This window comes from the organism of the source record quoted next, unplaced genomic scaffold, assembly GCF_019419815.1.
Source record: "Pyrus x bretschneideri cultivar Hongxiangsu unplaced genomic scaffold, Pyrus_bretschneideri_v1 Contig3, whole genome shotgun sequence".
Lineage (NCBI taxonomy): Eukaryota > Viridiplantae > Streptophyta > Magnoliopsida > Rosales > Rosaceae > Pyrus > Pyrus x bretschneideri.
The window spans coordinates 10,444,319-10,460,245 of NW_025999612.1; the positions used below are offsets into that span (position 1 = coordinate 10,444,319).

At 36.2% G+C, this 15,927-nt stretch overlaps 1 protein-coding gene and 1 pseudogene across 1 annotated transcript; both read left to right on the forward strand.

Moving 5' to 3' along the window:
* The first annotated feature begins 3,967 nt into the window (after positions 1-3,967).
* Positions 3,968-7,502, forward strand: LOC103958784 (hydroxyproline O-galactosyltransferase GALT6). The gene is made up of 7 exons (XM_009371107.3): positions 3,968-5,202; positions 5,619-5,851; positions 5,930-6,220; positions 6,319-6,447; positions 6,542-6,715; positions 6,951-7,058; positions 7,159-7,502. The coding sequence occupies exons 1-7, from the start codon at positions 4,392-4,394 to the stop codon at positions 7,366-7,368; spliced, it is 1,956 nt and encodes a 651-aa protein (XP_009369382.1). The 5' UTR covers positions 3,968-4,391; the 3' UTR covers positions 7,369-7,502.
* A 758-nt stretch (positions 7,503-8,260) lies between these two features.
* On the forward strand, positions 8,261-12,193 carry LOC103958783 (annotated as a pseudogene).
* Positions 12,194-15,927: the final 3,734 nt, after the last annotated feature.

Genomic DNA, 15,927 nt, shown 5'->3' on the forward strand with positions numbered 1-15,927 from the left:
GACATCACTCTCTTCAATTAAATCGAAAAACATTTCACAAGAAAAAGGGAGGTGTGGAAAATCTAGTGTTTGTCACACTCCCTTATAGGGACTTGCTCGTTCCTTTCACAAAGGTAGGGAATGGGATTTACCATTTGCAAAAGCACCCTTGTCTAAAGCACTTTGCATAACACACAAATATTTGTTGTCTCTATTCAACGACATAATATAAAGATAGAATTTTAGTGACATTGCCGTCTAATATGTGCAATATCATCACCTATTTAAAAACTAAAAAACAAAGAGATAATACAAAGTCAATACTAAAATAGAAATTACGTAATCCTTAAATTGGTAATAGGCGACTACTAGGCAAAACTCTATGGTGGTTGTTGCACACCAAGATGGTATAAGTAGTTACATTCTTCAAACCTTAGAGGTCGAATGTTTGGTTTTTTTTTTTTTTTTTTGGTTGAACGAAGTTTAAGGGGAGAAGAGGCTAGCCCATATCAAGATTAGAACATACCACAAACCTCTTTGATTAAGGATACAAGAAGAGAAGATGAGAAGGATAACATGAATTTTTAACTTTGTCAAAATTGTAATAAATAAATCTCTTCTTAACAGAAAGAAAGAAAAATATGCCAACGAAAATGATTGTTCTCTTCGCTAGAACAAGGTCTAGATTTGAATTTCGTTGCTGACAATTTTCTTGATGGGCGATCTGTAAAAAAAAAAAAAAAAAAAAAAGCTAAGATCCCTCTATAAGTTCTCAAATAGACTTGTGATAATGCCTTGGACCTGTGGAATAGAAATACTTGACCTCATCTCTTGTCTTTTGTGTGAGAGGTATGACTTTTGAAAGGTAAACGAGACATTTTGTGCTTTTATATTTGGCCATATTTAAGCACATTTTTATATATTGGAGGAGTGCTTCAATTTCAAGTTTTAAATTGAATTAGTTTAAGGATCTTTTCCGGTTTGGCAACTCTACAAGTCTTCATTGATACTTAAGGTGTCTTTTTTTGCCAAGTCAAATCAATCGACATCACTCTCTTCAATTAAATCCAAAAACATTCCACAAGAAAAAGGGAGGTGTGGAAAATGTAGTGTTTGTCATATTCCCTTATAGGGACTTGCTCGTTCCTTTCACAAAGGTTGGGAATGGGATTTACCATTTGCAAAAGCACCCTTGTCTAAAGCCCTTTGCATAACACACAAATATTTGTTGTCTCTATTCAACGAGATAATATAAAGATAGAATTCTAGTGACATTGTCGTCTAATATGTGCAATATCATCACCTAATTGAAAACTAAATCCCGAAAAGATAATACAAAATCAATACTAAAATAAAAATTGCGTAATCGTTAAGTCGGTAGTAGGCGACTACTAGACAAAACTCTATGGTGGTTGTTGCACACAAAGATGGTATATGTAGTTACATTCTTCAAACCTTAGAGGTGGAATGTTTTTTTTTTTTTTTTTTTGGTTGAACAAAGTTTGAGGGAAGAAGAGGCTAGTCCATATTAGGATCAGAACATACCACAAACTTCTTTGATTGAGCATAAGTATTACTTTATTTTATTCAACAAATGAGTTTTCGTTGGCAAACAAAAACTAACTAAGATCGTAAATTTTTTTTTTTGTTTGCCATCAAAAACTCTTTTGCTGAATAAAATTATAGTAAATTTCATAATTATTTTACGAATACATTTTAAAAGATAAACATTACGATGAGTTGTGCATTCAAATTTGTTAGCGCCGGTCAAACTCACACGGACAAAGCGAATTCTTGAATATTAATAAGTTAGCTTTGAAATTGTAGAACAAAATTAGAATACGAAACCATGCCTTCTTGTTTCGAGATTTTAGAACTGAAGAATAGGTATAATTAAGATTCTTTTAATCTGTTTTATGAGTGCAGTTAATTAGAATAACGTTAATAAACTAGTCTTCCCAAACATACAAAAGTAACAAAGTTTTATTTATTTATTTAATTTTTTTTAACAAACGATATTATCTATACTAAGTGGAAGTGATGGATTTAGCTAGACTAACAATAATGTGGTTCAAACTCACATTTGACGATAATCGAATCTAATACTACAAGAAAGAGGCGGCTTCTCATTTTGATAATTTTATGTCTAATAGTCTCAATTTTTGTTCAGAGGTTTGATAATTTGAATATTTTTGTTTTTATACAAACGATATTAGAAGATGGTTGATTTGAACTCAAGATCTCAGTTCCATAATTTCAATTATATTTCAAAGGAAATGTTAAAGGGACTCTCTTAAGAGTGAAATTTTTCATGAACTCACTGTCATCTCATAGTTTAATTACTTCACGTGTCAACGTGAGGTGATAGAGATTATATGCAGAGTCTCACTTTTAAGAGAGTCTGCTTAATATTTCTCACATTTTTTAATACACAATCATTTACATAAGGATTATAAATTGTTATTGGACTTAATTATGAGGATGGAGATTAAAACGAAGAATGTTTGAAACCTGGGAGAATTGCTTTTGAGATCCATGCTTGCCAATTGCCACCTACAAACATCGAGATATTCAAAATTCAAAAGGCGGACCACGCAACAGAATATTCCCACTTTATTAATCTAATCTAATTTATTTTTCTAGTAATATTAGTAAATGCTCATCACCCTTATTATTATTAATTGATGAGTTTAAATTTATACTTGTTACAGTACTAAATAAGATAGTGAACAAAATATTTATAGTCTTCTTTTATAAAGAACATTATATACGATGGTTGATAATTGAACTTCTTTCCACCCATCTTTTGACTATAATCTTATAATATTATTTTTATCTTTAAATATGTTTGTGGACCCTGGAATGTTGTTTATATTTTATTTAGAATAATGCTATAGAGACTAATTTGAAGATTAAATTTGCAAACTAAATAATGTGTTACCAATAAAAATAAACACGTTTATCAACGTTTAAATAAATAAATTAATCATCAATTTTCATGTTTTTTAATTTTCAAAACTTTATTTTTAAATTTAATCTCCTTAACATTATCATTTTATTTAATTACACGTAAAGATGGGAGTGAATGAGTTGAAGGGTGAAAGAGAAACTAAGCTAAATCCAAAACTAAGGTTCTGCTTCTCATGACAAGTATTTTTAATTTTTTACTATTACACAAATAAAATATGGAAATATCAGTACATAGACGGTTTTTTTTTTTTTTTTTTTCACTTTTTAATACGATTTAATAATATTTTTTGGTGATCATTTTTCCATGCCTTCATCCGATAATCATAGGAATGGACATGCAATGACAATCGCATGCAAAAACAATTATGTTTGGATTTGAGATTTTAGAACAATGTTTCGCTACTGAAAGAATAATGGCAAATGTTGTTAAAACCTAATCACAAATGAACAAAGTTTCAATTATAGTTTTCAATTTTAATTATTCAGACATGTGTCTTAATTGGTTTTTCAGCTGCTCTTCTTTTAGCAGCTGGAGCATTCTTAATTTTAGGTATGATCTACACAGTCAACCTGCAGTGATTTTTGGAAGGGATCCGGGAGATGATCTACACAGTCAACCTGCAGTGATTTTTGGAAGGGATCCCTCCCGGATCCCTTCCATCTAATCCACCAACGTCACAAATTTGGATCTTTGAAATTTGATTCAACGGCTACAAATATGAGCTCACTTTAAAAATTATAACAATTTTGATCACATTCCAAAAGTGTGAATTTGTCACCTTGATGGGAATCCGCCGTGATTTTTCTTCACCCCTTTATTATAGATTTGTTTTTGCCAACTGTTATTTAATTGCAGATAATTTCTCAACAAGATAGAAATAGAATTTACTCACAGTAAAACACTAAAAGTTACCATATAGTAACTGCAGTAAATTCTCGTCTCCTGCCTCGCACGCAACGGCGGAGTGGCGGGTAGCGTTTGATTACCAGATCCCAACCCCACCACAAACTCTTCTAACAATTTATTCAATAATTTCCGCTCCAATCCAATATAAACGTCTCTTCAAATTTCCGTTCTTTCAATTCCACTTCGTTTTCAAGTTCATTTCTTTCAAATTTCCATTTGAATTTGAGAGAAAACAAAAACGAAAAATCCTAAACCCAAATTTCCCTCATCTTCCAGGAAAAAGCTCGCATCACCGACCTGGATTGGATTCAAGTTCGTTTTTTTTCTTTTAAATTTCTTGACGCGTCTGTGCGTTTAAGTTGCGGACTACAAGTTTGAATCAAAGACTCGATTTTTTGCAAAACCCAGAATTCAAGTTTCATTTTTTCGTAAAACCCAGAATTCAAATTTTCGTTTCTTGGTTTCTTCTCTGCGATTGGGAAGCGGTTTGCTTGCCGGGAAATTCTAGGGTTTTGTTTTTTTTACGAAATTGGGGATGAGGAGGGCCAAATTGGACAGATTGGACACCTCCTTCTCTCTCAACAGGAAAAGATTGATTCAGATTCTGATCGCTGTCGGACTTCTGTATCTACTTTTAGTCACGTTTGAAATTCCCTTCGTGTTCAAAACCAGTACAGTCTCGCCGGACTCATTATCTCGACCCAACAGGCTAAATAGCAAGGAGGTGGAGGAAAAGGATGCCCCAAGTCGCCCTTTTGAGCAAGTTTCGCTGAACTCGTACCAGCCGACTCAGAGTCGGCCACCCAGAGAATTCGATTTCGTTTCGGGTTTGGTATTTGACCCGAAAACTTTTGATTCGGAGCTTTATAAGCCGGCGAAGGTTGCTTGGGAGGTGGGGAGGAAGTTCTGGGACGAGGTGATGTCTGGGAAGGTGCAGATTGATGCTGAAAAGGTGGGGAACCGATCGGAGGCGTGCAAGCATTCAATTTCGGTATCTGGGTCAGAGTTTTCAGCACAGGGGAGGGTGATGGTGCTGCCGTGTGGGCTGACGTTGGGTTCGCACATAACGCTGGTGGGGAGGCCGAGGGCGGCGCACCAGGAATTTCAGCCCAACATTGCCCTGGTGAGGGACGGTGAGTCGTCGATGGTATCGCAGTTTAAGGTGGAGTTGCTGGGATTGAAGACTGTGGAGGGTGAGGAGCCACCGAGGCTTTTGCATTTCAATCCAAGGTTGAGTGGGGATTGGAGTGGAAGGCCTGTGATTGAACTCAACACTTGTTACAGGATGCAGTGGGGCTCAGCGCTTCGATGCGAGGGCTGGAAATCTAAGGCTGATGAAGAAACTGGTGAGTGATTATGAATTGTTCTGTTTATGTTAGTTTGGTACATTGGTTTCTGTTTTGAGCTTTTAACATTCATTGAAATTGGAGCATTGCAAGTAAGCTAGTACTGGAATGGGAATAAAAACAGTAGTTGGATTTCTTTAAATTGTGGTATTGTGCCAGTTCGATGTGCAGAATGCAGTGTCGATGTTCAAACTTCAAAATGTGTTTGAGTTGATAATTGCTCATTGATAATATGTGGCAGAAGTACAAAAACTATAAGATTTTCGTTTTCCTATTCAGGAAGAAATTCGTTGTTTTGGCAGTTGGTGTTGGCTCATTATCTTGCTTTGATTGTTATGATTCTCCTTATTTCCAGAGTTCATTCATCCTTCTAAATGTGGACCACCAAGTTGTGTAATTCTTTAGACTGGTTTTAGTTGATGGTCAGGTGAAGTGCGAGAAATGGATTCGTGATGACAATAGTCGCTCAGTGGAGACCAAGGCAACATGGTGGTTGATCAGGTTAGTAGGCAGAACTAAAAAGGTGCCTGTCGACTGGCCATACCCCTTTGCAGAGAAGAAATTGTTTGTTTTAACTCTTACTGCTGGCTTGGAGGGTTATCATGTTAATGTTGATGGGAGGCATGTCACCTCTTTTCCTTATCATATGGTGAGTAATATTCTGCTACCTCTGGACCTCGTGATGATTAAGGATTCTTTGCTAAGAGTTTTGTTGTGATGTTGACAGGGATTTTCTCTTGAGGATGCCACCGGGCTGTCTCTGAGTGGGGATGTTGATGTGCAATCGGTATTTGCCGCTTCTTTGCCCTCATCCCATCCTAGTTTTGCTCCACAGAAGCATCTTGAGATGTCAACCAAATGGCAGGCCCCGCCTCTTCCTGATGGAGGTGTTGAACTCTTCATTGGTATCCTTTCTGCAGGCAACCATTTTGCCGAGAGGATGGCAGTAAGGAAGTCTTGGATGCAGCACAATCTTATCAGATCGTCAAAAGTGGTAGCACGTTTCTTTGTTGCATTGGTAAGCAATAGCAATAATAACACTAGAATATTTGTAGTTGGTTGATGCACAGTTTTTAAGTGGGGGACTTACAATCTTTTCTGTTGATACTCGGACAGCATGCTAAAAAGGAAGTGAATGTTGAGCTGAAGAAAGAAGCAGAGTTTTTTGGCGATATCGTTATAGTGCCTTACATGGATAACTATGACTTGGTCGTATTGAAAACTGTTGCCATCTGCGAATATGGGGTGAGTTGTGGAACAAACACATAAATGAAGATTTGATACTGTTAAGTATTCTCCTGGAAATAGTTTTCTTATAATGCTGTTGCTTCTGTTTCAGGCTCGTAGGATGGCTGCTAAGTACATTATGAAGTGTGATGACGACACATTTATTAGAGTGGATGCCGTTATCAAAGAGGCGTATAAAGTACCAGAGGGAAAGAGCTTGTATGTGGGGAACATAAATTACTACCATAAGCCTCTGCGCTATGGTAAATGGGCTGTGACATATGAGGTATGAACGAACTTATTGTTTCTGATATCCTTTGGCATGTGTCGAAGAATGTTGATCATGTTTCAATTATTTCAGATTTATAGTCTGTGATATTGACTTGTAAGAATCTTTATTTTGTTGAAATCTTGTTAAAGGTTGTCGATGTTGTACTATGTTCAGTTTCTTGCATTGTTTTCCGCTGACGCTTGTTTTCTATATTAGTGTTCATAGCCTGTTCTCTGTTTTCTTGTTTCAGGAGTGGCCAGAAGAAGACTATCCACCCTATGCAAACGGGCCAGGTTACATCTTGTCATCTGACATTGCAAACTTCATAGTATCCGAGTTTGAAAGTCGTAAATTAAGGGTAAGTAACATCCACGCCCTCTCTGCCCTTCACGCACACACCTACACCGGTATGCTCATGTAATGGGTGGTTGATTCTAAGCAATCTGATCTTTGTGCAGTTGTTTAAGATGGAAGATGTGAGCATGGGAATGTGGGTTGAGAAATTCAACAGCGCAAAACTAGTCGAGTACGTGCACAGCTTGAAGTTCTGCCAATTCGGGTGCGTCGAAGACTATTACACCGCCCATTACCAGTCTCCGAGACAGATGATCTGCATGTGGGACAAATTGAAACGGCTGGGACGGCCTCAGTGCTGCAGCATGAGATAGTATTTCTGGTATTTCATGACCCCATCTCTAGATTCTAGGACATGTAAGTTTTTTTTGCAGTTATAGCACCAGATGATCTGGTCCCTGTACATACAGAAATTGCCGGTATAAATAGGAATTGCGTTTCCTTGTTCTTTCGTTGTTAGTTGTTACTGGGCGTAGTTTCTTCGTTTTCTTGACCCGATGTTCCGGGCTCTCGGGAGGAAGACGACGTTGGTGACGAAGAGGTCGAGATCGAGTTCGACCGGAGGTGCGTGTAGGGAATTCTGTTTGTGTACAACCATGACTAATCACTTTAGAAGAGGACTAGTCATCCGAGGAGAGACAAAAATATAATCGCGTATAACTAGTGACACCAAATATTGAAACAGTAAGGTTTTATGCGTCCATATTTTGTTTTTGTCAAACGATAGATTTGTTTGATTAGATGTTAGATTAGGATGTCGACAGAGTTCGAATTTAAGTCGTGGTGCAAGAACAACACTGCTCTCCACCAGTTATTAGAAGGCCACCTGCGCCGCGTCCATATTTTATTTGATTCTCTCTTCAATTTACTAATAGAAGAAATAAGGGAACTTTAATGAAAAGCTTCCGTTACGGTTCACTTTAACGAAAAACTATATTTTTTTTTTATTAAAAAGTCAATCTTGGTACTATTTACTTTACCATTTATTTTGTCCTTATCGTTAAAACTCAAAGTTTTCAAACCTATTTTATTAGTTTTCCTAAAAAATAAATGGAAATCTAGGAATGCCGTTACTTTTGCCGCAAGTTTTGATGATCTTACCTTTAATGAACATTTACTAAGGAATCTGAACTATCACGGGCAACTGGCAGCCCTCTTCCCTCTTGTTTATTATATTTTATTTCTCTCTCGTTTTTAAGATAGTGATGTCTACACACATTTTTCTATATTTTTACATTTTTTTGTTAATTTCTATCTAACCATCTTCGATTTATTTGATCCGACAAATGAATATTAAGATGAGTATATAAAAAGTAAAAAATAATGTGTATAACACCACTCATGTTAGCGTGAAACACGATTTGACATGCCAATATCGTGTTACAAGGCTATAAAAATAACATCTCGTGCATTAGATTATTTGATGTTTTATAATTCATTTAAATGCATAACACTACATCGGTACGTCACGTTATTCCAGCTAATTTGTTCATTGAACCGACCCTATACAAGCACTAAATTGGTTAGATAAAGTTGCAAGTTTTTTTTTAAATAAAAGCTTATCCATCTAAAATTACCATATCACCCCTCCCTCCTCCTCCTCCCCCTCCAAACGTCTATAAAGACCCTCCCTTACCGCTCGCAAGATTTACAGTTTCACTGTAAACAAAAAATAAAAATAAAAAAAATAATACCGGTCTGAGAGGATCCGACAAAGCAAAAATCCTTAAAAAATCCGAAAAAATAATAACATTACTTTGGTAGAGTTATGTCGGACACGTTTTGCCGCGACTGTAACAGTCTGACGGAGGTTGTCTTCGACCACAGAGCGGGCGACGCGATATGCTCCGAGTGCGGCCTCATACTGGAGGCACACTCCGTCGAAGAGACCGCCGAGTGGCGCTCCTTCGCCGACGACTCTAACTACAACGACCCGAACCGTGTTGGCGGACCCGTTAACCCGCTTTTGTCAGAAGCTGGGCTTTCTACCGTCATCGCCAGGCCCAAAAACGGCGGCGGCGCCTCCTCTGAAGCCTTGCCATCCTCCGTCGGGAAGTGGCAGAGACGCGCGTCTAATCCTGACGGTCATCTTCTCGACATCTTCGGTGCAATTGCCGTGATGGCCGACAGGTTTTGTTTTCTTGCTTTGCATGCTCTAATTTCACTTGTTTTTGTTAATTAACTTAATTTGTATTTGTTTGGTTGCTGGGAAAGTGAAAGGAAAAAGGAAGAAACTTCTTTATTGTGATCGTATTTTCAAAAAGAATTGCATCATTATCATGTCATCAACAGTGGATCCACGTATAATTGCTTCTCCAAAAAATATTTGTGTTCAAATTTCAAAAGCGATTCTCCTAAAAGTGTTTTATTATAAGAAGATTAATGAAAAGAGTTTGAAAACTTTGAGTTTTAATGTTCGGACAAAGTAAAGGGTAAAGTGAATAGTATTAGGATTGACTTTGTAGTGTAAAAATGTGGTTTTTCCGTTAAAGTGAATAGTACCGAGAATTTTTCATTAAAATTTCCTTTATCATAAGCATGTTGATTTTTAATTTTTTTTTTTTTTTAAATCCGAGTTTTTGTGAAAAAGTACTTTGCTTTCTCAAGAAGCATCAGAGCGTGGAGCGTGCTTCCTCAGAAAGTGCTTCTACGAGCGACAAGTTCTTTAAGTTTCTCTAGCAAACATTGCTAAAAATCATTTTTGGCTTTCAGAGGGCACTTGCGCTTCAGGCTGTCAATTGGAACATGATCTGATGCATTTTGTTGGGTTTTCACTGCAGGTTGGGACTTGTTACAACCATAAAGGTATATCAGTTAATGTTTTAGCATCATTTTCTTTGTGTTTTGTTTTTGTTAATTGTCTTATTTTCAACCGGAAATCTGTAAAATACATTTTTGGCCACTGTCGTTAACCTTGATTTCAATTTGGTCACTGCGTTTTTATGTTCTCAATTTGTCGCTAATGACTAAGGATGTTAAGTAATGAATGGTTTGTTCTTTCAGTTTACGATCGGTTGAGGCTAGTTGATGAGTTGAAACAACGAAAAGTGGCAACTCTTATAGCGATTTATGATATAAGTTGAAGGAAAAGCTATTGTTTTTGTCTCGCCATTTCATCAAATCTTCCCTTGTCAACCCTTAGCCCTATCCTGCATTTTAGTAATTGCAATACATGTGAAGCTAACTCCTTCATGTAATTATATTAATTTTGTATGATGAAAAGTTTCATTTTCGTTTTGAATCGATGGAGTGTATCTGCATTTAAGTTTTACCATTTTCGTGGTTTAATGACCTGTCACCTCTTTGTGCATGTCCGAGGACCTTGTTTTGAAATCAATTGCGCACAATTCCTCGTATGTAGTTCGTACTCGGTCATTAGTTTTTAGTTGGCAACTTGGTATCTGAAGCATTCATTGAAGTTGCAATTTTTTCTGTGTGTTTTTTATGTATCATTTCTCGATGTAGAATTATTATGTGATCTCACAGATTTGTGTCAACTTATTATTAGGGGTTTTAACTCTAGTTGAAATTAATCTTTATTCGACGAAAACCTTCTGTTTCAGATGGGTAATCTTTATGTTTGTATTATTCTGACTACCAGGATCGAGCCAATGAAATATACAAGAAGGTAGAAGATCAAAAACCTCTCCGAGGGCGAAATCAAGATGCAATTGTGGCTGCTTGCCTCTACATTGCCTGTAGACAAGAAAATAAGCCTCGTACTGTGAAAGGTAGAAGAGAAGAGCATGTTTGTGTTTTTAACGATTTGAATTCGTTTGCTTATCTTTTTGTGCACGGGATTTACTAAACTTGTTTGTTCCATCCAGAAATATGCACTGCAGTCAGTGGAGCTACCAAGAAGGAAATTGGACGGGCAAAAGAGTTCATCTGGAAACACATGGAGGCCGAGCTTGGTCTGGAAATGGGAACTATCCATGCTGAAGATTATTTGGTGAGTTTTTCATTTTTTCCGTCTCTTTGCGTGTCAATATTTTATTTCCTTGTTGGAGATGTGTTTTGCTTGAGAACATAATTATCGCATTTTCTCTGTAGAGACGCTTCTGTTCCAATCTTGGAATGAAGAATCGAGATGTCAAGGCTGCCCAAGAAATGGTGCAGAACACTGAAGAGCTCGTTATAAGGTTGGTAGTACCATGTTTACTAGAAAATAAACACTAACACTGTGTTGGATTACTCCTCCACCAGTTCACAACAATCTTGTTGCATAATTCATGACCTTCTTAGCTTGAACTCTATGTCATAACTCCGACAAGAGGAGAGTCCTTAGATGTTTCGCAGTAACGGATATTCTTAGACCAAGTCGAAGAATTTCCTTCCCCGGATGCAATTTTGGATACTGAAGTATTGTGAATACTTCAATCCACTGGAAAATGTACAAAACCAAAATCCCTGGATTTCAAATCTTTCAGTTCAACCCAATCAGAGCATTAGCAGCGTTAAATGGTTTTTCTTCAAATTCATAGAATTAATGTCCTCACTTCTGCAGGAGGAGCCCTATATCGGTGGCAGCTGCCGTTATTTATACCATCAATCAACTATTGGATGAGAAAAAGTCACTTAAAGGTTAGGAATCTATGTGACCTATTGATTATTCTCTTGGGAAAGCCTGTATTAATTTTGTTTTGTTGCAGATATCTCTGTTGCTACTCGAGTTGCTGAAGCGGACGATCAAGAATTCCTACAGAGACCTGCATCCTCATCTGGCAAAAATAATACCGAACTGGTTTGCCAACGAGGAATGTGTCAAGAATCTGCAGCCCTAGAAATTGAAGGTGATGATCATAGTTAAACTAAGTAGGAACAATTAGCAATCAATAATGTGCAGCATCAGGAAGTGTAGTATTTATAATCTTATTGTTTTATGAAGCGTTTAGGAATTCCTTTTTTTTTTTTAGCTTTTTATTTTTCGAATTCTTTTATTTCGTTGTAAGTAGAATGAATTAGGGTTTTCCTTCATTAGTATCTAGCTGCCCAAATTAGGGTCCAAATTATTTGATTGCTTATTTCATGACTGGAAGATTTGCAGTTCTCTCTTTTTGCTTCCCTTGCCTCTTTCAGACTTCAAGACATATGGTGAAACTGTAAAAGTAAAAACAGTTTCAAATAAGTGTCTTTATTTTACTGATTTTTCTCCATGGCTGTAGTAATTTATTGTAATTTTAAAGCCGAGATGCATTGCTATAGCATGACGGTTGCAAAGTAACATGTTATCCTTAACCATAACACTTAATGTGATTGTCACACTGAAAAAATTCTCGTATTTAACCAGATTTGGTGATTTTGTTCCCATGTGAGTTATTATACGTTACAAATACATGCAATGTTTCCACACGAGTGATTGATTTGTTACTGAGATCCTTTGTCGTCTGCTTTTTCCTCAACAAATCGCCATCCGCCATGTGAGGTCTTAACAAATGCACCTAGATATTTTTTGTGCAGTTGTGAAATGAACTAGTGAGATGTATATAAACAGATCATATGTTATTATTACTTAAATTTAATCTATTAATATTGGAGGCAATTAAAGTCACTGGAGTATTGTAACTGCATTCGAATTGTCGAGAAAAAAGAAAAATCGAGAAGAAAAGGCTAGCGCAGACAGACACAAGAGAACTTCCTTTGTTTGGGGTCAAGGACAGACACGAGATTTGGAGCTCAATATTCGAGCAAACATGTTGAGTTTGCCTAACAATTGCAGGGTCCAAGGTGCTGGGAAACAATATTGCCTAGTTTTTTGGTCGGAGATGGGGGAGGCCAACTAGACATTGATATGTATGCTTAGACCTCTGTACTTTAGGATGGTCGTCAATGTTTGCGTGAATGACTGTCAGCTTTTACGAAAATTGATTTTGCATGATAACATCTAACATCGTCAACCCAAACGCATGGAGCCATGTTTCCAAATGTGCACAGGGTTATGTCCCTCTTCATGTACTGCACTGCACGACCACGAAACATGTAAAGCAAATCCATGGCCACATAAATCCACAAAGGGCTTAATCAAATATTTGGTTGTCTTGTAAAACAAGTAATTGGTGAGCGTTACATTGGCCTTCTCTTAATTCCAAAGGCAAGATTAGAGAAGATAAAAGAGAAGAGATCATTTTGGAATTCCAAAAAGTATTAATCCATAATTTATATTATTTTATAATATCGCTTGTAAATATCTAAGCTTTGTCACACTATTTTACAAAGAATTCACAAGCATTGGCATAGACTTGTTTCAAAATATTTTTAAAATGACTGAAAGTGCTTTTACAGAAAATATTTATGAGTTCCAAAAGCACTTAAAGTGTTTTGTGCTTCTTACAGGAAGCACTTTAAGTGCTTTCCCATGATTCACTTGCATTTATTAAGGATTGATTTCAAAAATATTTTTACCAAAATCGCTTTTAATAATAGAAAAACACTTCCAATCGAGCTCATATGTGCTTCATTCAGCAATGGCACAAAAGGAATTGAGGGCAATACATCAACAACTTCTTCAGAGTCTTCCCGTATGTTAGGAAGATAATCTTCATTGCTATCTTCCTCTTCGTCTGCATCAAGATTCATGTTAGATGCCGATGAAGAGGAAATCTAATCTTCTATTAAATTGGCGATCTTTTTTATTAATGTGGTAGAAATGTGGCTTATATGTCAGCTTATATAAAGATCACACGCTAACCAGGTAATCATTTTAATCTATAAAGGGTCAAACAATCAATCTGATCAAATGTATAAATTTGTACAATTTTAATACCTTATGGTGTACAATAAGAAAACTAAAACTTCATGGCCTGTTTGAAAATCACCCCAAGCTTCAAGAGTGTGAAAATATAGTTAGCCTCAAATTGTTGCTGAGAAAAAAGAACGGATTTTATCACAATGGTCCTTTATGTTTTATGAACTTATCGGTTTAGTTTGTTATATTTTAAACTCATCAATTATTTATGAATTGACTCACTCATCACTTTTGTCCCTACGGTTAGATTCCGAAACAAACGATGGCAAACATTGTCATTTACTTACAAAACTTGTACTAGTGCAGGTAATTTACCTAACAACTATGCCACGATTGTTTAATGTTGTCCGAGTAAAACAAGCGATTAATTGTGAGTAGAATACGAGTGCAGTATAAGAACAGGAGGGTAAGATTTCCAAACGAGTAGAGTACGAAAGGCTAGAATGACTCAAAATGCACCAAGAGGTTGCTCTTTTTAGAGCGCTCGTCAATGTGTGATTTATTTTCAACAGACTCTCTCATATATGACGAATTTTTAAGTCTAACAAGTGGACAACACAGCTTGGATGATGTGGAGCACGTGTAGCCGTTGGGATTACAGGTAGGACAACCTGTCCTGTTATCATGAAAAAGTTAAAGTTCCATCATAAAATCAATTGACAATATGAGAAACAATCCAAGTACTTACAAACACATGCAAAATCTCTCTCATCAATATAAGATTCATTATCAATACTCATATTTGACGAAAGCTCAATCTCGAAGATGCAATGCAAGGGAATTGGATCATTTCCAAGGCAAAGCCTTGGGATCCTCCTGACTGAACAACACGGGTCGTTAAATTTTAATCCAACGACTATAATTATTATAACTTTAGAGAAATTTCCTATTTATAGCCGTTCCCGTATTGGTCGGCCAGCAGGATTTTGAGGCTTTGCCTCCAAGAGAATCCAATTCCCCAAAGTATTATCCATTTAACAACAGTTAAAAGGACATTCATTGATTGATGGCATACAATGTACAACATGTAAAGCAAATTAACTGTTCTGACCAACTTTTCTTATTTTTCTCATTTTATTTCATAAACAATTCATCAAAGTCACTCTGATATTCCCTTCGGCCATTAAGGAATTAGGTTCCATCCCGATTCATTTCGTAAGAATCTTATGGATCTTTATATTTTAGTTATTTATTATGTATTATACGGTTATAAATTATTTGAATTTTTTTTATTTAAAATTATATACAAATAATATCTGACGAAAACTAATTACACAATATACGACGATTAAAATGTAAAAATCCCTACAATCCCGTAAAGTGAATCCGAGGATGCTCTTCCAGCCATTAAAACCACTCCACCAAACAGTCAAACAGGCAAACAAGGGCTCGCCGGAAGAGTCAACACTTTTACTTGGTGGAGACTAAGACAGCACAAAAAACTGGCCATAAGACGGGGCCCGTACTCAAATATTCGAGAGATTTTTTAATGTGAGTGTTATTATATAAATAATGTAATATAATAACTTAACAAATAAAATTTTTCATCATTTATATAAAACACGTAATATACTACTCATGTTCCGATTACAACAAAAAATTTCCAAATATCCCACGCTAATTTTCTGAACGTGCGGGACACACAATTTCCTTCGCACAACAATGGCCCCACACCTCTGGCTTCTTTTATATCTCAGTATTTTTTTTATTTATTTAGAATAATACTAGCGAGATCAACTATTTATATCAAATTTTACTGATATGCATCAAATTTTTGAAGTATTCGTACACTTAATAATAACATATAACATATTATCCAGATTCCAAGCATATTAAAAATTCTGTCTCAGTGAGACCCACTTTTTTCTTGTGAGCGTCTTATTGCACAACACGTGTCCAATAATTGACTCATTTTAGCTTTTAGATTAGTCAGCTCCCATGCAATTTCTGCACTTTCAGAATTTGGTAGAAATGATAAAAACACATTTTTTTAGTTTCCCAAATACTGTTATTTTATTTAAATGTTGTTTTCGTTCGATTTATTTAATCCGTTGAAAATTTTAATACTTTATGTGCAAAGCAGACTCCACGTAGACCCACCATCAATGTAATCCTCAAAAGTAGAGGT

What these genes read in the sequence shown, in the direction of transcription:
- LOC103958784 (XM_009371107.3), top strand. Translation starts at nt 4,392, where the DNA reads ATGAGGAGGGCCAAATTGGACAGATTGGACACCTCCTTCTCTCTCAAC. An exon ending in CACGTTTCTTTGTTGCATTG is followed by an intron (nt 6,221 to 6,318) that starts GTAAGCAATAGC and finishes ATACTCGGACAG; the next exon opens with CATGCTAAAAAGGAAGTGAA. An exon ending in TTGAAAGTCGTAAATTAAGG is followed by an intron (nt 7,059 to 7,158) that starts GTAAGTAACATC and finishes ATCTTTGTGCAG; the next exon opens with TTGTTTAAGATGGAAGATGT.